This window comes from Coregonus clupeaformis, chromosome 36 (genome assembly GCF_020615455.1).
Source record: "Coregonus clupeaformis isolate EN_2021a chromosome 36, ASM2061545v1, whole genome shotgun sequence".
In the NCBI taxonomy this organism is placed as follows: Eukaryota; Metazoa; Chordata; class Actinopteri; order Salmoniformes; family Salmonidae; genus Coregonus; species Coregonus clupeaformis.
Genome location: NC_059227.1, coordinates 27,006,941 through 27,026,248, shown reverse-complemented (window position 1 = coordinate 27,026,248; position 19,308 = coordinate 27,006,941). Strand labels below are relative to the sequence as shown.

The 19,308-nt window shown below is 38.9% G+C and overlaps 1 protein-coding gene across 1 annotated transcript in view; it reads left to right on the top strand.

The window, feature by feature from the left end:
• The window catches only part of LOC121552120 (disks large-associated protein 2-like), a 98,489-nt gene that overhangs the window by 58,593 nt on the left and 20,588 nt on the right, over window positions 1-19,308 (top strand). Inside the window, exons 4-5 of the mRNA XM_041864857.1 lie at window positions 1,200-1,419; window positions 5,039-5,708. Of these exons, the coding sequence (XP_041720791.1) occupies window positions 1,200-1,419; window positions 5,039-5,708 (890 nt within the window). The remainder of the gene's footprint in view (window positions 1-1,199; window positions 1,420-5,038; window positions 5,709-19,308) is intronic.

Sequence of the window (19,308 nt, the reverse complement as noted above, 5' to 3'; positions counted from 1 at the left end):
GTGAGTCCCACACAGGCCCCTCACAGGGGGAACACCAGGAGCCCTGGAGGAAAAGGAGGAGGAGGAGGAGGAGGAGGTTTGAGTGATACAGTAGATGCCACCATGTTGGTAGAGTGGGTGGAACCTTCTGTTGTTTGCTAAAGGGGTGGCAAAAATCATATAGTTATTTACAGAAAGACATTAGTCACCACCAGATCCCCCCGCATGAGATGGTAGATGCTTGTTTAGTCGTTATTGTCTGAGAGATTAGGTTTTATTGATAGTTTAAGTTGTCATTGGTAATACTTAATTACAATGAATCCTATTTTGACTATGTTCAGTGCACATCTTCAGAACTATGCATGTGAAATCCATAGATTTGTTATTGGGGACGTTGCATAAACAAGCAGTGCCATACTATACATATCTGTTCATTTTAATATGTATTACATTACAAGTTCAAGTTACCCGTTAAGTAAGTTCAGGCACTCTACTAGAAAGTTGCGTTGAACTGCTCAGTCAGTCTAGATTTTAAAAAATGTTTGTACAGCAGGAGTAAAACTATACAGCATGCTTTTTATCCGTAGCGGCTGAATATTAGATACAAGATACAATGATTTAATACATCGTCTGCAGTCATTTTTATTACATAGTAGCAGGCTTTTATGCACTGCATAATATAGACTAGATGGATTTGAATACACATTTGGCACAATATCTCAACCAACTTTGGTGCTATTTAAAAAATCACCTCACACAGATTACGTTAGTATAGCTTCCTGCCTGCCGTTACATTGGGTGCATTGCGATGGAAATATATTCTCAACATTGAAATTCCATTAACTGCATGTAGTTTTTACTCTGTTGCACTGTAATTTCTGCTTTTGAATAGGTTCTTGAAAGGACATCTGCTTTCCCCTTTTTCGCAGTAGTAATGTATGTACGTCTATGATGATGACCTACAATGGGATAGTACATCTTGAAATGGTATACCAAATGATGCATTGTTTTTGTTCTTTTCATTTGGTTGTTTTATCTGCTTTTTTTTAAGAAAACAACAATTTTCATGCAAAGTTTCTTTAAAAAAGGTCAAAATTGCCAGTGCCTTTTTTTCCTGCTAACACTCCTTCATATTTACTGTACAAAGGGGAAGAGTCAAAGTGAGAAAGAGAAAGGAAGAGGAAAAATTAAGGAGTGCTATTCCTGTTTTTGTCTCTCAGGTGAGTGAGACTGAGGTCAATGGCCAGTTTGAGTCAGTTTGCGAGTCCGTTTTTAGCGAAGTAGAATCCCAGGCCATGGAGGCCTTGGACCTGCCTGGCTCGTTCCGCACTCGAAGCCACAGTTACCTGCGTGCAATTCAGGCTGGGTATTCCCAAGACGACGACTGCTTGCCTTCAATGACATCCTCCACTGTCACTTCAACTCTCAGATCCACAACAGGTAACAGTATGCCTCAAAAAATGAGAGAAGGCTTAGAAAACATACTCCTCATACGTTCTATAACATGCGCACATACTTGACATACCTACATATGTACAGTGGGGTACCCTTGAGCTTTAAGAGATGCTGGGTTGAATGATTCCCGTCATTTGTTTTTGGCTACTGTCACTGTTGTGTGTCTTGTTTGTCTTGCCTCTGCATATCCTGAGTGTTCTGAGGGATTTGCTTGCAAGCGTGTTACTTTGCACAATCCATGCATCATTACCCTGGCTTTCTGATTTGTCACGTGTGGTGGTGGCAAAGCTGGACCCGAAGTAGAGGAGGGGAGGGGCCTCATTCAAACCAGCCCAATGAGAACTTAAACCCACGACACACTACAGTCACACTCACAGCACTTGGCATGTGTAAGAGGAACAGGCCTTGTCCTGAGCATGATAATCTCAGTGATATATGTGTCGTTTGTAGAGAGTGTGAGTCGTGTAGGGAAGGTTTAAGTGTGAAACAGAACAGTGGTTGGAGGGGGGCTGTAGACCTCTACAGAGTGTTAGGAAGGCTCATAGCCTGCTCCAGAGAGGTCTTCAGTTTCTCCCGTCCATGCTTTGTTTGACCAGTTCATTACACTAGCATCTCTAACTGATCTTGGCTTAGAAGCCTACAGAACACAAGACAGCAAAAACTATCTTGTAACTGACATACGGTAAGTCATCAAACTCAGATAGGGTACTGGTTGCACAAAGGAACTTACTAGTAAAATATATTACGGTATTCTATATTGTTGTATTGTGTTGCATAAAACCATGTTTGGAGATATGATATAAATTATGCTTTCAATTGGAATAGTTACCGATTTATCACTTTTGATGTAGCCAGATCAGAAGGTAAGATAAATAGTCTTTCATCAGGTAGTCTGGCAATCAAATGTTTCAGGGAGATTGATCAGTTGGCCTGAGGTTTTACAAGGTTTGAAGAGGGTACGACTACAGTAGCGCTCTCACAAAAAAATTTAAAAAGCTACTTTACTCCTTAGGGCCACCGTATTAGACACTTTTCATTCAATTAAATCTCACATTTAGTTGACCGCTTAGGTGGAAACATCTGTCGGTGTGCCGTTGAGCAAGGCACTTAACCCTAATTGCTCCTGTAAGTGTGTCTGCTAAATATACCAAGTCAATTTTTTGCAATAATTGCTGTTTTGATATTAAACATTCAGGGATTTGAAGGTTTTGTGCAACATTTTACACACAATATCATCATCATAACCTCAATCTATCTGGTTCTTTGTGCGAACAGAACCACTGCTGCCTCTAACCTTATTGATCTAGTGCATTTGGTGTATGCCTGAAAGAGTAAAGCTATGAACCCTATTGAAATACTATCATTTCATATGACGTTTTTCATTTGACAATATTATGACCGGGATTTCAATTTTTCAACACATTTTGTAAAATCAATTGTACTAGACCTCTGTATTTGTTTGTTTTCTGTTGGTTTAACTGTTTTCTTGTACAATCTGGAGGTTTTTTTGTTTATCTTGTCATGCTCAATTGGGTTGCACAATCAGAATCCCTCAGCCTACGATGTGACTGAAGTACTGAGGATCAAGGATATCCTCCAATCCCACTGTCTTACCTGCTGAACTCCTTTCACCCAATAAGCTCTCTGTTCAAATTGTCTGCTTCACAATTGGCTCACACAATTGGCTCTCAAATGGGTGTCAGTTACTCCCAGCATTTTCTGTATTTGTATTTTTTAATGAGTAGTTCTCTAGGACTTTCTTTCTCCAAATACAGTCATATCCGACTGGGCTATGGAACAGGATATGTTAGTGGGCCTCAGGGAAACCATTTGGTGTCATTTTGGGGGGAATAGTGGCCTTGAAATGAAATAAATGATCCATAGTATTTGACTGGCCATGTCACCGACTTCTAAAATTCGAAATGATATCTGAATTCTAAATCGGTTACCAACCAAACGCAATAATGTCGAGGATAGCGGGGCCCTTGAGTGGGGAAGGGATCCTATGATGCCCCATTGGGCAGAAGAGCAGCATCCCGTCTCTATCTGACCAGCCATGCATCTCTTGAAGGATAACCAGGGGGACAGAACAGCTGGAGACCTCAGTGATGCCTGTCACAGGTATTTTAATGTCAACACGCATACATATATCTATGTATATGTGTGTTTTTTGCACTGCCTTCTCAGCAATAAATAAAAATGACCACTTTGATATAATAGCAGGATAGAAAAATCCCATTTAAATACAATGAGAAACAAACAGGGGTCCGAACAACTCACAAAACTCAGAGGCCTTGAATTCCTTGTTCGTATGCATTAATATTCCAGAATTATACTTTATATGTGATGATGGTGCCTCACTGGCTTTTGCGAGTTGTTTGAAGTGTCTCTATTTTCAAGTGCGCTAAAAGCGACTCATTGGTGGAACTGTATGATAAAGCTGTACTTTCCAGTCTAACACATAATGTGTTCATACCCCAGCCATAAAATAACACTGCATGTTATCACATTGCCACTGTCAACAGTGAAAATGTGAGAGCATTTACAGTATGTTACAGTAGTTTTGTGTTTTTTTCTTTCTATGACTGTCGACCTCTGTAAAGGCCACATGTGGCTAGGTTTGACCCTTGGCGTGGAGGTTATCAGCCGTCTTTGACTGTGGGATTGCAGCCCCTCCCTGGTGCAGCCCTGTAGGGGGGGATTTACCCGCCACTGGGGAACTCCACATGGTCCAATCAACCTCATGGTGAGGGACCTGATATGTTCAATAGGGTTCATAACTGCTTCTCGGCCCAATGACTTGAGTTGTGATTTTTCATTGCCTTTTCATCTTTTCTGTTGCACAAAAAAAAAGAAAAAGGAAACAATCGGAAAACACTTTAGATTTTTTTTAGAGAACCATGCTTTGAAGATTTAATTCGGAGAATGGTATTTTCATTTGAAACTGATTGGTAATGATGGCTTATGCTAGGAGCCAACGGGTTCCACTTCCCATGGTGTAGTGCAGTGAAAAGATGGAAAGACTGGAAGGTTGATGTTCATTCAGATGAGTGAGAAGGCAGTGTAAAAACACCATGAAAAGCCTGCAGTATGTGAGTCAAAATGTATCGCTCAAGTGGCTCAGTGTACCTGCCTGAATAATTCCTTTCCGTATTTTACTATGCCAAATAGAGCTGTGTTAGAGAGCATTCCAATTCTAGAGACCACTTCAGTGTCTGAAGGGCACCTCTTCATTAAGTTTTACATTGTCTCTTTTTCGAGTTTGAACAATCACAAATGCATCTGATAAATGCATCACAAATGCATAATTTGATAAAAGGGTAATCATTTTCGCAGGAGATTGACGATCAACAAATCATCTAGCTGTTCACCATTCTCTATGCAGCCAGTCAAAATCCTTGTTCCATAGATATTTGATTTGATCTGATATATCTATTGGAATGATAGGGTAGTTGTGGTATTTTACTCACATACTGTATTCATATTGTAGGTATATGTATGCCCACTCTAGATTTGAACATTTGGGCATCACAGTTACATGACACTCCAGCTGTTCCCTCCCTTTGAATGTCCCTCTATTTGCATATTCAAATTTGTCTTCCAGAGGGATATGATGTGCTGGAAGGCACTTCTTTGCTAAACGAGGACATGATAGAAGACGACGACGGGGCCAGCTCTTCGGCCTATGTGGAGTTGGAGCGTCTGGAGAGGGAGAACGCTGTAGCTCGCAGCCAGCACAGCACAAGCTCCACTGTAACAGCCATCTCTGTCCCCCCGACTTCACCGCCTGCCTACCAGATCCCTGCTGCCCCCTCCATTGCCGCCCCCGATCCCCCCATACCTCAGGCCATCCAGGCCTTTAAAGAGTCTGCCAACATGGTGGCCGCCTTCAACATGCAGTGGAAAGACGAGATTTCGGCCATGCGCTACGAACTGGCCGAGCTGCGCAGGGACGTGTGCGGCGAGCTCAAGACTTTCAACAGCAACTTCTTCAATTTCACCCAGTGCTACAACATGTGGACGCTGTGCCGTGAGAGCGCAAGCGACAGCTCAACACAGACCGGGGACCGGGTGTCTGTGGGCATCCAGGCTGGCACCAGCAGGCCCATCGGGCAGAACACAGAGGATAAGTCTGTCATGTGCCAGCCAGAACCGGCCTCTTTTAGCATCATAGACCTGATGGACCCTCCCCGCATTGAGATAACTGGAGATTCAACACCAGAGGAGGAAGCGAGCATCCCTGCTAGCTCCCAGCCATCGGAACATTCCGCAACGTAGGACAACAGGAAGCAGAAGACCCGCAAGCGCTCTTTGGGCGGTGGCCGCAAGAGTGCCAGTCTGGAACTGTGGAGCAGGAAGCACACCAGTGGGCCCATGTCATACCTGTCAATGTCATTCTAATCATTCCCATACAACCCAGAAGAAGCAAAACACAAATGGGTTCCCCCTTGATAACAACCCCTAGAGAACCAGAGCAGGAGCCAAGGGGAAAAACTCATCATGTGTGCACAGAGAGAGGCAGGGCACTAATGTTGCTGAATGTCCCTTTACTTATGTAGAGATCAACAGTGCCTTCAGAAAGTATTCATACCCCTTGACTTATTCCACATTTTGTTGTGTTACAGCCTGAATTCAAAATGGATTCTCACCCATCTACACTCAATACCCCATAATGACAGTGAAAACATGTTTTTAGATTTTATTGAAATGTATTGAAAATTCAATACAGAAATATCTAATTTACATAAATAATCACACCCCTGAGTCAATACTTTGTAGAAGCACCTTTGGCGGCGGCTACAAATTTGAGTCGTCTTGAATATATCTGTATCTGCTTTGCACATCTGGATTGGAGATGTTCTCCCATTCTTCCTTTCAGACTTTCTCAAGCTCTGTTTAGTTAGATGGGGAGCGGCGGTGAACAACAATCTTCCAGAATTTCCACAGATTTTCAATGGGATTCAAGTCTGGGCTTTGGCTGGACCCCTCAAGGACTTTCACATTCTTGTTCTGAAGCCATTCCATTAATGCTTTGGCTGTATGCTTGGGGACATACAAATATTCGCCCCCAGTCTAAGGTCAATTGCACTCTGAAGCAGGTTCTCATCAAGGATTTGCCTGTATTTGACTCCATTTATTGTTCTCCCAGTCCCTGCCAGTGAAAAGCATCCCCATAATGTGATGCTGTCACCATCATGCTTCATGTTAGGGATGGTGTTAAACGGGTGATGAGCTGTGCCTGGTTTTCTCCAGACATAGTGCTTTGCATTCAGGCCAAAGAGTTCAATGTTTGTCTCATCAGACCACAGAATCTTTTGCCTTATGATCTCAGTCTTTCATGTGCCTTTTTGCAAACTCCAGCCGTGCTGTCATGTGCCTTTTTCTCAGGAGTGGCCACTCTCCCATAAAGCCCAGATTGGTGAAGGACTGTAGAGACTGTTGTCCTTCTGGCAGGTTCTCCCATCTCAGCCAAGGAACTCTGTAGTTCTGTCAGAGTGGTCATTGGGTTCTTGGTCACCTCCCTGATCAAGGTCCTTCTTGCCCGGTTGCTCAGTTTGGTCGAACAGGCAGCTCTAGGCAGTTTGGCTAGTTCCATATTTTTTTAGTTTCCTAATGATAGAGACCACTGTGCTCTTGAAAACCTTCAACAAATTGTTTTAAACCCTTCCCCAGATATATGCGTCATCACAAATCTCAGAGATCTACAGACAGTTCCTTTGACTTCATGGTATAGTTTCTGCTCTGACATATCAACTGTGGGACCTTAAATAGACAGTTGTGTTTATTTCTAAATCATGTCCAAATAATGTAATTGGCCACAGGTGGGTTCCAATCAAGTTGTAGTGACATCTCAAGGATGATCAAAGGAAATTGGATGCACCTGAACTCAATTTAGTGTCATATTTCATTTTCAATAAATTTGCAAAAATGTCTAACAACTGTTCACGTTGTCATTATGGGGTATTGTGTGTAGATTTCATCCATTTTGAATTCAGGCTGTAACACAACAAAATGTGGAATAAGCAAGGGGTATGAATACTTTCTGAAGACACTGTAGATGTTGGCCTGTCATTCTCAGAGCAAGTAATGACAACATTGAACTAATCAATAATAAGGGACCTGTACATCAATTATAAAGGGATGTGTTGAATACTTTGGAATGTCTTGTTCCCTAAGCACCACAGAGTGGCTTTCAGCACCCCCCTAACTAGGCTACTGTGTATCAAATATTTAAAAGTATCTTACTGTATGTAATCTCTCATGGACAGACTACGTAAACTTAAATGGTACCGTAGATATGTCATGATACAATGTGATGCATGACAAGCAGCATTAGTTCTGGTGCTTTGGACAAATCACAATTTCGCAGGTGTTAACATATTTCAAAAGGGGAGTGGACATTTGTCCCATAGACTCTTTGTTCTGGTTCCAATCTCTTCTCTTAACACATATAGACCCAGAACTTAAGAGAGCATCTGACCAATTATGCAAGACTTTAGTTCTGGGTTACTGAGATTATACTGTTTATAACACTGAGTCACCAATTTGGCTGTTTGCAATCAATAGGTGAGTAAGATGTTGCTCAAGCCACCTTAAACTCTCTTATCTTGTTGGTAAGGTAGCCTATAGAATGTTGCCACTCCATGAGGTGTGGTATAAAAGCCTTGATACCATTAAGACTAATTGAATGCACAAATTGACAATTTGGGGGGGAAATTGAATATATGAATTGAATATAACTGCCCAGTTTCTTTCCAGTCTCCCGCCTCTAATCCTAGGACCTATCCCATCCCTTTGCTTACACCAATCATATCCTTTCAGATCTGAGAACAACGAAGAAATAGGAGCTGGGTAAAGGGGCTAGGAACCTTTATGAAACCGGGCAACAGATTACAAAGATAAAAGATACCGCAAATGTGCATACATCTGAATTAGAGAGAAAGAATTGTCATGAAACTTGCATTAACTGAGCCATGAAATTCCAGTGATTTAGTGACTTTTTTCCCAACCTTATTCATTCCAGTTTCTTCTCATGTAGAAACCTAAACACCAGTTTATGTTGAAATGATACTGTGAACAACTTTTTAAATACCATTTTTTTGTATGATTAAATCAAAAAGAAAAATATCACATTTAGATTAAATGTAAAGTAAATTTAATCAATAACCATTCCCAGTCATTCCCTGTGTCATCGTACACTTATTTTTTTCAGTTCATTTTTGTGTAGTTAGTTAATGAAAATAGGCATTTTGAAAGCCGTAAATCGCATTGTGTTTGGAGGAAAATGGAACATGCCAAAGCTGTATACAAACTTTAGTTTTAGTGGACAATAATATAAATAATAAGAAGATATAATGATAATTTAAGTCAGTTATGTTACCGATAATATCTAACATTGATTAAACAATTACACTTAAAAAGTGTAGTTTCATTTAAAAATATTTATTGATTTGACTTAACTTAAGATTTAAGGCAGCAAGGTAACTCCTACATTTTAGTTACCCAGCTGCCTTAAAAATGCTTTAAAGTTATGTTAACTCAATATTAGTTGCATTGTAATATACATTAGTTACCCCTCTAACTTTAAGTTGTATGACTTATCTTTTTAAGTTGAATAAGATAACATTTTTAAGTGTGGATAACCCCACATTTATCTAAAATTAACAATCAAAATGAATTAACATACTTACAATTTCATTCCAATGTCCAACAAAGGGAAACTATAAATAGTCAGGGTTTGGCATTATCTGAGTACCAATGTACTGTATCAGCTTAAGTTAATTCAAGCACAATCTATGTTACATGTTTCAACCTTATATGTGTTTATAAATGTAATATTTTTGAATAGACTGAAAAGTATGGCATATATTCCAAGTTTATATAATTCATTGTGACCATTCTGTGTTCTTACATAATCCCTCTATGAGGGGTTAACGCAAGCTAAGCTCGTAACTCTCCTACATGGTTCTAAATCAAACCCTGCACCTTTACCCTCATGTTGTTTCATTCATTACTCAAATGCAATCACTGTCCTGTGTGTTATATGTCACAAACATCTCCTAGATAGTCCTAATCTATGAGACAGAGGGCATAGTCCCCTACCTCTTCCTCAATGTTTCCAGAGGTACATGGTAGTATTGTACCCCTGAATGTACTAACACCGCCTTCACTAGTGATGGCCATGCCAGGCTCTATGGAAACCTTAAAAGGTTGAGTCCTCAATTATCTTTGTTTGAGTGTTCCTAAAAAGAAGCATTTGAACAAGTCAAATGATACCCCTAACTGCTCATCTCCTTCATCATCACATCATACCACCATGGCGTACCAAAGTCACGGCTGGGACCCATGGAAATGGGGCCCACCTGAAACAGCTCCAAGTTCCACAGTGCACCTGTCTGTGGGTATACCCTCCAGAACAGAGATGTTATACCCTCCAGAACAGGAATGTTACAGAGGCATGTACGAATCACAACTCTAACTTAAATCCCTCAAATACTTTCTACGGATGAGATGGTTCAAACTAAAGACCTCTTACTTCTTCTGGAAAGTGATGATTTTTTTCTGTTTTTGTGCAGGACCAAAATACATTACTAGAGAAACAAGTGGCAATTTGGAAAGATGACATTGACACCAAGTGTACCAAAAAAAGAAATATGAAAAGAAAACGGACACAAAAATATAAGATAATCAAGAATTCTGACCTGGCATTTAAATTATTTCCCCACCTGGTTACTGTAACTCAATGGGCCAAAGTTCTTTCGCCTTACAGTGGATTGGTTTTTGCTCTTGACATGTGTTACAGCACCACACTACACTACCACTATAGGGTAGTTTGGCTGATAGCAGTCCGTCCTGTCATAGAAAATGAAGGTGTTCTACTGTAACAATCAAAATAATATTTGCAATACAGGAATAACACTTTTTTTCCCCCCGTTTGTTACAGACCCAGATTTCCAAAACAAAAAGGATATTGAATGTTCTCTGAATGTGTCCCCCATACTTAAACAGCTACCGGTTGGCTGACATTTCCTGTTGTTTCAGGGAAAAAAAAGACTGTGAGAGCATCACACAAATCAACCAAGTTTTAATTTAAATATATGAATTTATTTCATTAAACATATTTTTTAATAGAATGGTCTAAGAAACTAACATTCTCATTTTCCTCTTTTCACTTGAAATGACAAAGAGGAGAGAATGCATCCTTCCCAGCCTGGGGAGAATTAACTGAAATAAAGGTGCTTAATCTATGATGGGGCAGGTGAACTCTTGATGTCTCAGAACTACTTTCATTCATTCTATGCAAGGCCTATGTCCGTTTCTGTTGTATTGTTTCAGGTTATGTTCAGTTTTTGTAGTTCTTATTAGGTCTTTAGGTTTGTTCCCCTCATATAAGTATTTTAACACTGGAAAGTATGTATCATGAACAAATGGATTGTGCAGAGATATTATTAGTAGAGAATATGTTGCATGAAACTCAGGCAATGCTATTAATTTTGTTGCTTTTTTAAGATCTTGTCATACAAATGTATCATTTTTTTGTATTATTGTCAACTATTGATATAACGTCATATCAGTTAGCTAGAAAGATGGATTTCTTTTTTCACAATTATTGCATTATGTAGTCAGAAATTACAACATTCCCCCCAGAATGACTTGAAATGTAGCAAAGTGCTAAGAATAATATTTATATTTGGTCAGAAATACGTCGGGCAATGAAATGTACCTTGATTACAAAAAAATTAAAGTAAAAAGATGTTGGTAGAGGCATGGCTTACAAATGTTGTTTGTATCATGAAATCTTACCATTAACTCTTTTGAATAATGGGACCATATTAATTATACTGTATGTCATATCTGGTCTATGTATTTCCAGTTTCATGTTGCTAATTATTTAATGGACCCCTGAGATATTTTTATTTAATTTTGACGTCTTATTACTATACAGAGATCTGACACAAATACTGTGCTGCCCTTCTGATGTCCAGTCTTGGAGTCCACAGGTTTGGATTGGAATCTGATCGCAGTTCAATTAAAAAAAGAAAAATAGACTGTAACACTGCTTGAATACAAATTCATTTTCTACCCCTCAAGAGTTTTCCTCTCCTGTATTTACGATTTTTTAAGAAAACAAACACATTTCTTTAAGTATAATATAACGAGCAAAAGTTTGAATGGCACTTTCAAAGGTCATCTTAATGTTTTATTCTTTATTACAGCCTAGTACATATGGCAGGCAACCAACCTGGTCAGAGCACTTCGTATTATTCTGTACGTAAATCCTAGACACTCCATTTAGTATGATATGTTACGTTTCGTATGGTATGTATTAATTACAATTTGTATTATATGTTACAAATTTACCAAATGTACTATATGTTGCAAATTTGCAAAACGTATGATATGTTATGAATTCTAGTTAGGTGGCTAGGTGGTTCACACTAGCTAGCTGGCTAATGCTAGCTAGGCTAGGGGTTAGGGTTAGGAGTTATATTTAATGTTAGGGTTACGTTTAGGTTAAAGGGTTACGGTTAGGGTTAGGGGAAGGGTTAGATAACATGCTAAGTAGTTGAAAAGTAGCAAAAAAAAAGTAGTAACTAGTTGAAAAGTTGCTAATGAGCTAAAATGCTAAAGTTGTCCATGATGAGATTCGAACTCGCAACCATTGTGTTGCTAGACATTCGCCTTATACGCCCAACCAAACCACCCTACTTTCATCGTTGCCTTAAGTAACCATCTGTCTTATGTAACCATACCAAACGTAACATATCATAGTAATTTCAGTGTCCGGGATTTATGTTTTCTATGAGACCAGGCTGAGGCCACAGGTTCATCATGTTTTATTTACATTTTTAAAGGGTTGGAGGTATCATCAATATACCAGTCCAGGTTTCATTCCTATTTGCTATGTGTTGACCACTGCTAATTAAAGATTTAGCTTTTTATAAATATATATATAATTGTTTGATATAATATATATATATATATATATATAATTGTTTGATATAATTAATGTAATTGGTTGTATTTTATTTTAGAAAATACTTACAGTATATGTTCTTTTTTTATATTTTTATTTCTAATTCTAAGGTTTAATTGTGAAATGTCCGTTACATTTGCCTTAAGTATTTTTTCATAAATCAATATAAGAAGTTATGAAACAAGTTAAAAGAAGATGTTTGATGATCTTGAAGATGTTTTAAATGGTTGTGTAGTATATTCACAATTTCTATGGGGATCATAGCTTTACAATGGCAATCAAAAATTCTCATTTGTTTTTACTGAAGAAAGAGTCATTGCAAATGTTAATTTCTTTGTGTAAAGGTCCAACTAAGCACAAGATGAATTCATAAAGAACATCTCATAAAATGTCAACTATCCGGGAAACAGCACACAACAGTTACCATAATCCACACACAGCATGGTATCTATGGCTTTGATCCTCTCAATATGTTTTATTTTTGTACTAAGCTATCACTTTTTTTTTTTTATTATAGGCACCCGTAGCTTAGCTGGGGGGCATAGAGCATACGGTAGGTCAGGTAGGGCACCATTTTCTTATACTTTTTTCTATGTTGTTAATATATTTGTTTAAACCATTTTTGTCCCACCTTTTAATGTAGAAATCATTACTCTCCAGCTCTTTGTCAGTAATGTCATCATATTGCTTTTAAATTCCAATTTTAAAAAGTAAACAATATTGTATTATTTTTCTGCTTTTCCAAAAGTTACAAATGACTTTACTAATATCACTACTAATTGCATTGTGTTGACACAAATGCTATTTTATTTTACTTAAATATATTACATGGTGCCTGCATGGTACCTTTATAAGATACAAACATAAACTATCATTCCATTTGAGATGTCTTGCACACGTCTTTTTCACGTTCAAAACATACTTGAGATGTGCATGTAACCCAGAACAAGTCCCTACATTTTTTATTATAGTTTTCATACAATAGCCACACATTTTGCGTTCATTTGTTTGTTATTTGAAGCATGTCCTGAACTGTTTATTATACCTTTTGAAAAGTTATTATTATTATTATTATTATTATTACTACTACTACTCCCACTATTGGTACCATTAGAGTTAGAATTAGCATTAGAATTAACATTAGCATTGTTAGCATTCTTATTAACATTATAGTATTGGCATTTGTGTTTTACCTGAATCACCTTCTTGATTTAATCAATATTTATTTCTGTTTGCCTAAATGTTTTTATTTTATTTTATTTTATTTAATGAAAAGTAGCTTAGGTCTGGTAGGGCACCAGCCGGAACGGCTCATAGGCGCAGGAGCAGGAGCAGGAGCATATATCTTGTTTCTTTAGCATGAGGCAGTTTATGTACAAGTACACCCCCTGGACAGGACGCTAGTCTATCGCAAGGCCATTTTATGAAAAGCAAGTAATAAAATCAACTCATGAGATGCTGATCTACAGCAAGGCAAACCAGTGACAAATCAATGTTGCCATTAGATAGGATTAAACACAGTACTACATATCCCTCACAAGTAGGCCTACAGCATTTATAGATGTACACCAAGGTTATTATAGTAATCTAAAACAAAAAAAAGATTCATGAAAAACTGAAGTAAAATAATTAAGAAACTCGTTTGAAAAATGAAAACTATAATGAAACTATTATCTTTGTTTCCAAAACGAACTAAAATGAAATAAAGACCATCATAAATTATGTTCAGTTGTAGTTTTTTCTCATCTTAACATTGGGCAAAAATCTGGCAGGTAAATGCTGCCAGTTGATGGGGATGTTTCAACTAGGCCTAGCTCGTGCATCACTATCATTAGCTACAGTATCTAGTCTCTAGACAGATGGGTTGCCTCCCACAATGTAACAATGTACCGCCAATGAGATGTATAGAGACTGCAACGTTGTATCTGTCCCATTATGGCGTCTGTAACCTCGTCCCCATGCTCAAATTGCTGGCGCATAGAGCCTGGTAACAGTGTGGGACTGTTTGGAACTAGGGCTGTTACGGTGACCTTATTACCGCCACACCGGCGGTCACGAGTCATGACGGCAGTCAAATTCTACTTGACCGTTTAGTCACGGTAATTAGGCCAAGCTCTGATGATGCTGATGGTCATTAGTAGCCTACCAAACTTGCTAATTGCCTGGTACTCAGCACTCTATTGTCCCTCTCATCACTCTGACATCAATGCAAATGTAATCGAAAATCTAATCAAACACTTCATGAGAGCCCATGAGCTCATGTTGTGCAACATTTCTATAGGCTATGCAATTGAGAAAACAGAGTAATGGCCTCTATTAAAAAGAGGAGGATACCATCAGCTTTCTATAGGGTAGGCATACTATAATTATTTCTCAACTTTCCTAATATTAAGCACATTGCTTCTCTTTACAACAGGAGTATAGCCTACCTGGCTGGCATGAAAATGAACCACGGGAAAAGCGTCCTCCATTCGCTATTTAAGTGCATAGACGACATTTTTTTTTTTTCCACTGCCCCTGTTTCGAGACAGGTGCATGATAATGGTCCATTCTAAATCAAAACAAATTTCACACATATATGATTTAGTATATGTAAAGACAAGATTAAATCAAGAACAGTCTGATGGGTGACAATATTTTGCCTATCACTTGTGAATTATATATTATCACTTGTGAATGATGCCCAGCTTGTGTGCAGTAAGGCAAGAAACAGCGAATGCCTTCTTTTTTTGTGACTTTTTCAAATCATAGTCACACACCTCATGTAGCCTAGCCCATAGGCCTATATGTTTTGATAAGGTTTGTATCACAACTAAAGTGGCCAAATAACTTCTTAAAATGAAGCACATTAATCCGCTTTACAACGGGTGTAGAGCCTAACTGGCATACAGTGCATTGGGAAAGTATTCACACCTCTTCAATTTTTCCACATTTTGTTACGTTACAGCCTTATTCTAAAATTGATTAAATAAATGTTTTTGTTCATCAATCTACACACAATACCCCATAATGAAGAAGTGAAAACAGGTTTTTAGACATTTTTGCAAATGTATAAAATAAAAAAAACAGAAACCTTATTTACATATGTATTCAGACCCTTTGCTATGAGACTCGAAATTGAGCTCAGGTGCATCCTGTTTCCATTGACCATCCTTGAGATGTTTCTACAACTTGATCGTCCACCTGTGGTAAATTCAATTGATTGGACATGATGTGGAAAGGCACACACCTGTCTATATAAGGTCCCATAGTTGAAAGTGCATGTCAGAGCAAAAACCAAGCCATGAGGGTGAAGGAATTGTCCGTAGAGCTCAGAGACAGGATTGTGTCGAGGCACAGATCTGGGGAAGGGTACCAAAAAATGTCTGCAGCATTGAAAGTCCCCAAGAACACAGTGGACTCCATCATTCTTAAATGGAAGAAGTTTGGAACCACCAAGACTCTTCCTAGAGCTGGCCGCCCGGCCAAACTGAGCAATCGGGGGAGAAGGGCCTTGGTCAGGGAGGTGACTAAGAACCTGATGGTCACTCTGACAGAGCTCCAGAGTTCCTCTGTGAAGATGGGAGAATCTTCCAGAAGGACAACCGTCTCTGCAGCACTCCACCAATCAGGACTTTATGGTAGAGTGGCCAGACGGAAGCCACTCCTCAGTAAAAGGTACATGACAGCCTGCTTGGAGTTTGGCAAAAGGCACCTAAAGGAGTCTCAGACCATGAGAAACAAGATTCTCTGGTCTGATGAAACCATGATTGAACTCTTTGGCCTGAATGCCAAGCGAAATGTCTGGAGGAAACCTGGCACCATCACTACGGTGAAGCATGGTGGTGGCAGCAGCATCATGCTGTGGGGATGTTTTTCAGCAGCAGGGACTGGGAGACTAGTCAGGATGAAGGCAAAGATGAATGGAGCAAAGTACAGAGAGAACCTTGATGAAAACCAGCTCTCAAAACCTGCTCTCAGGACCTCAGACTGGAGCGAAGGTTCAACTTCCAACAGGACAACGACCCTAAGCACATAGCCAAGACAACACAGGAGTGGCTTCGGGACAAGTTTCTGAATGTCCTTGAGTGGCCCAGCCAGAGCCCAGACTTGAACCCGATCGAACATCTCTAGAGAGACCTGAAAATAACTGTGTAGCAACGCTCCCCACCCAACCTGACAGAGCTTGAGAGGATCTGCAGAGGTGCCAAGGTTGTAGCGTCATACCCAAGAATACTCGAGGCTGTAATTGCTGCCAAAAATGCTTCAACAAAGTACTGAGTAAAGGGTCTGAATACTTATGTAAATGTGAAATTTCAGTTGTTTATTTTTAATACATTTGCTAAAATCTCAAAAAACCTGTTTTGCTTTGTCATTATGGGGTATTGTGTGTAGATTGATGAGGATTATTTATTTTTTAATCCATTTTAGAATAAGGCTGTAACGTAACAAAATGTGGAAAAAGTCAAGGGGTCTGAATACTTTCTGAATGGACTGTATACATCTTTATTGAACACCTTATCCAGTGACGTCACAACCTTTTCCGCTTGTTGCCCTAGCGTCAACATCCCAGCCGGAGACAAAGAAGTAGCTAGCTAGTGAGATTGAGTACGCAGAGGTTATTTTTAATGCGTGCATTTTGCAAGTGGCTAGTTCTATCTATCTTCACTAAAAGCACTGCAAAGGTTTTACCTGTAAACTTTGGTTTCAAATCGCGATGTTCTGAGATGTCTGTCTACAGGCTACAGAAAAAGGTTGATATTTCAGGCTTGGCCTGCATACCCAAACTCGTGATTTGTTGGGAGAGTTGTCTATCTGAATTCCCCTGAACTATTTATTTCCAAAATGTCCAAGAGAATCCAACATCCTTCCCAGACCTAGTGCTGTTGCTCTAGGTCTGGAATTTCCATGACTACTAGCTATCACTAGCTAACAGGGAAAAATAGAACCTACAACACAAAAATGGCTACAAGCCTCCCATGCATAAGCTACTTTCTGTTCCTAACACTGAAACTGAAACTAAATAATATAAAAATGAAATACCAATGTTTTTATCAAACTAAAACTGAATACAAACTAGTACATCTGGATAAGAGCTTCTGCTAAATGATGTAAATGTAAATCAAGTTGGAAAACTAACTAAAACTAAACTGAATTTTAAAAAAATACGAATAATAATAATAGAAATAAAAACTAATATAAAAACAAAACTATAATGACCTTGGTGTACACTCATTACAGATTGGAACATGTGTTTTAATTTCAACATTTTATTACATCTGCAAAGCAAACTAGCTACTGTATGAACATTGTTGTAAACCTGAAGCTTTGTTGGTGATGCAAAGCAAATTATCACTTTTCCCTACATCTTACAATGTTCTTAAACATTGTTTTTGAACTTGCATTAACTTTACACTGCTACTGACTGCTACTTAGGACTTGATAGAGCAGAAGATATCAATCTACAAGTGACACAGAGAAGTGGGTAATCTGAAGAGTATCCATAGCACAGTAGCAAAGATTAGGGAGGTTTGTATCCAGCCCATTGATTTGTAAAGGTTTGTTGTTGTATTCCATACATGAAAGGTTAATCCACTTTGCATCCATGGGGGCATCACCACTGTATGTATATATGTATGTGGCTATGGAAAACATGGTTGTTTTTCTTCTTTCAACTGAAAGAGGATCCAAATCACCAGATCTTTAGCTCAGAAAACCAGCAGTAGTGGAGTCAGCTGGACCCTAACGGACTGTCGTCATCCTCGAACCTGTCCTATCTAGTTTGTCCTCTATCCAACCATCTATCCATCTTTCCCTCCATCCATTCATTAATCCACTCCATTCACTTTGGCAAAGCACCTATCATATGAAATACGATTAGCATACAGTCTGATATACACTCTTTGAAAACAGGGTTCCAAATGGGATTTTCGGCTGTCCCCATAGGAGAACCCTTTTTGGTTCCAGGTAGAACTATTTTGGGTTCCATGTAGAACCCTATGTGGAAAGGATTCTACCTGGAACCAAAAAGGATTATTCAAAGGGTTCTCCAATGGGGACCCTTTTAGGTTCTAGATAGCACCTTTTTTTTCTCTGAGTGTCCATTAGTTTGACACTTTTTGTAAGGAAAGCATTACTTTCCTGCTCTTTTTGACTTTTTTTTTGTAAAGGTTACAAACAAATTACATGTATTTGAATGTAGGTCTGTGCAGGGTTTCATTGTTCACCATTTTTCTCATCTGAATTGGTTCTATTAATTCAGCATGATGAATACCCATTCCCCACTGCTCGTGCTGGAGCTGCTGCCATCATCCTCATGCTGCTTGTCAGTCATCCCATAACATTACACCAGTACCATCCTGACCTGAGAAAGATCACCTTCCCTCCAGCCTTACTGCCAGTCACATTCCACGGCTATGGCAGGGGACCGCCAATGGCTCAAATGGAGCGAGGTGAATGGACCACCAGGAAACAAACGAAAAGGTCTGAGAGTTCCTCTGGACAGAGAAAAGGAGTCAAAGGCAGACTGACCAGTCAGAATATGCTAGACAGAACAAATACATGATACTGTATAAGAAATAAGTTTCATTAAGTTGACTTTATACCATGTAGCTACTCTGTAACTATTTACTTGAGTGTAATTTTACTTTGCACTGGTACACTAACTATAGACATGCCTGCAGACAATGATTGAATTTAATCTCTCAAATTAATTGCAACTGTGTAGTTACAGGTAGCTACTGTAATTAGATATAGAAATAGAAATCAATCAACATTTTATCCTTGCAACTTCATGTTATGTAATAAGGAATCAAAGGTCATGGGAAATGAGGAACACAATTTCCCCCACAAGAAAATTGTAGATTTACTGTAAATGTTTCATGACCTTTTGGTTAAAGAAATAAGATACTTGTTTT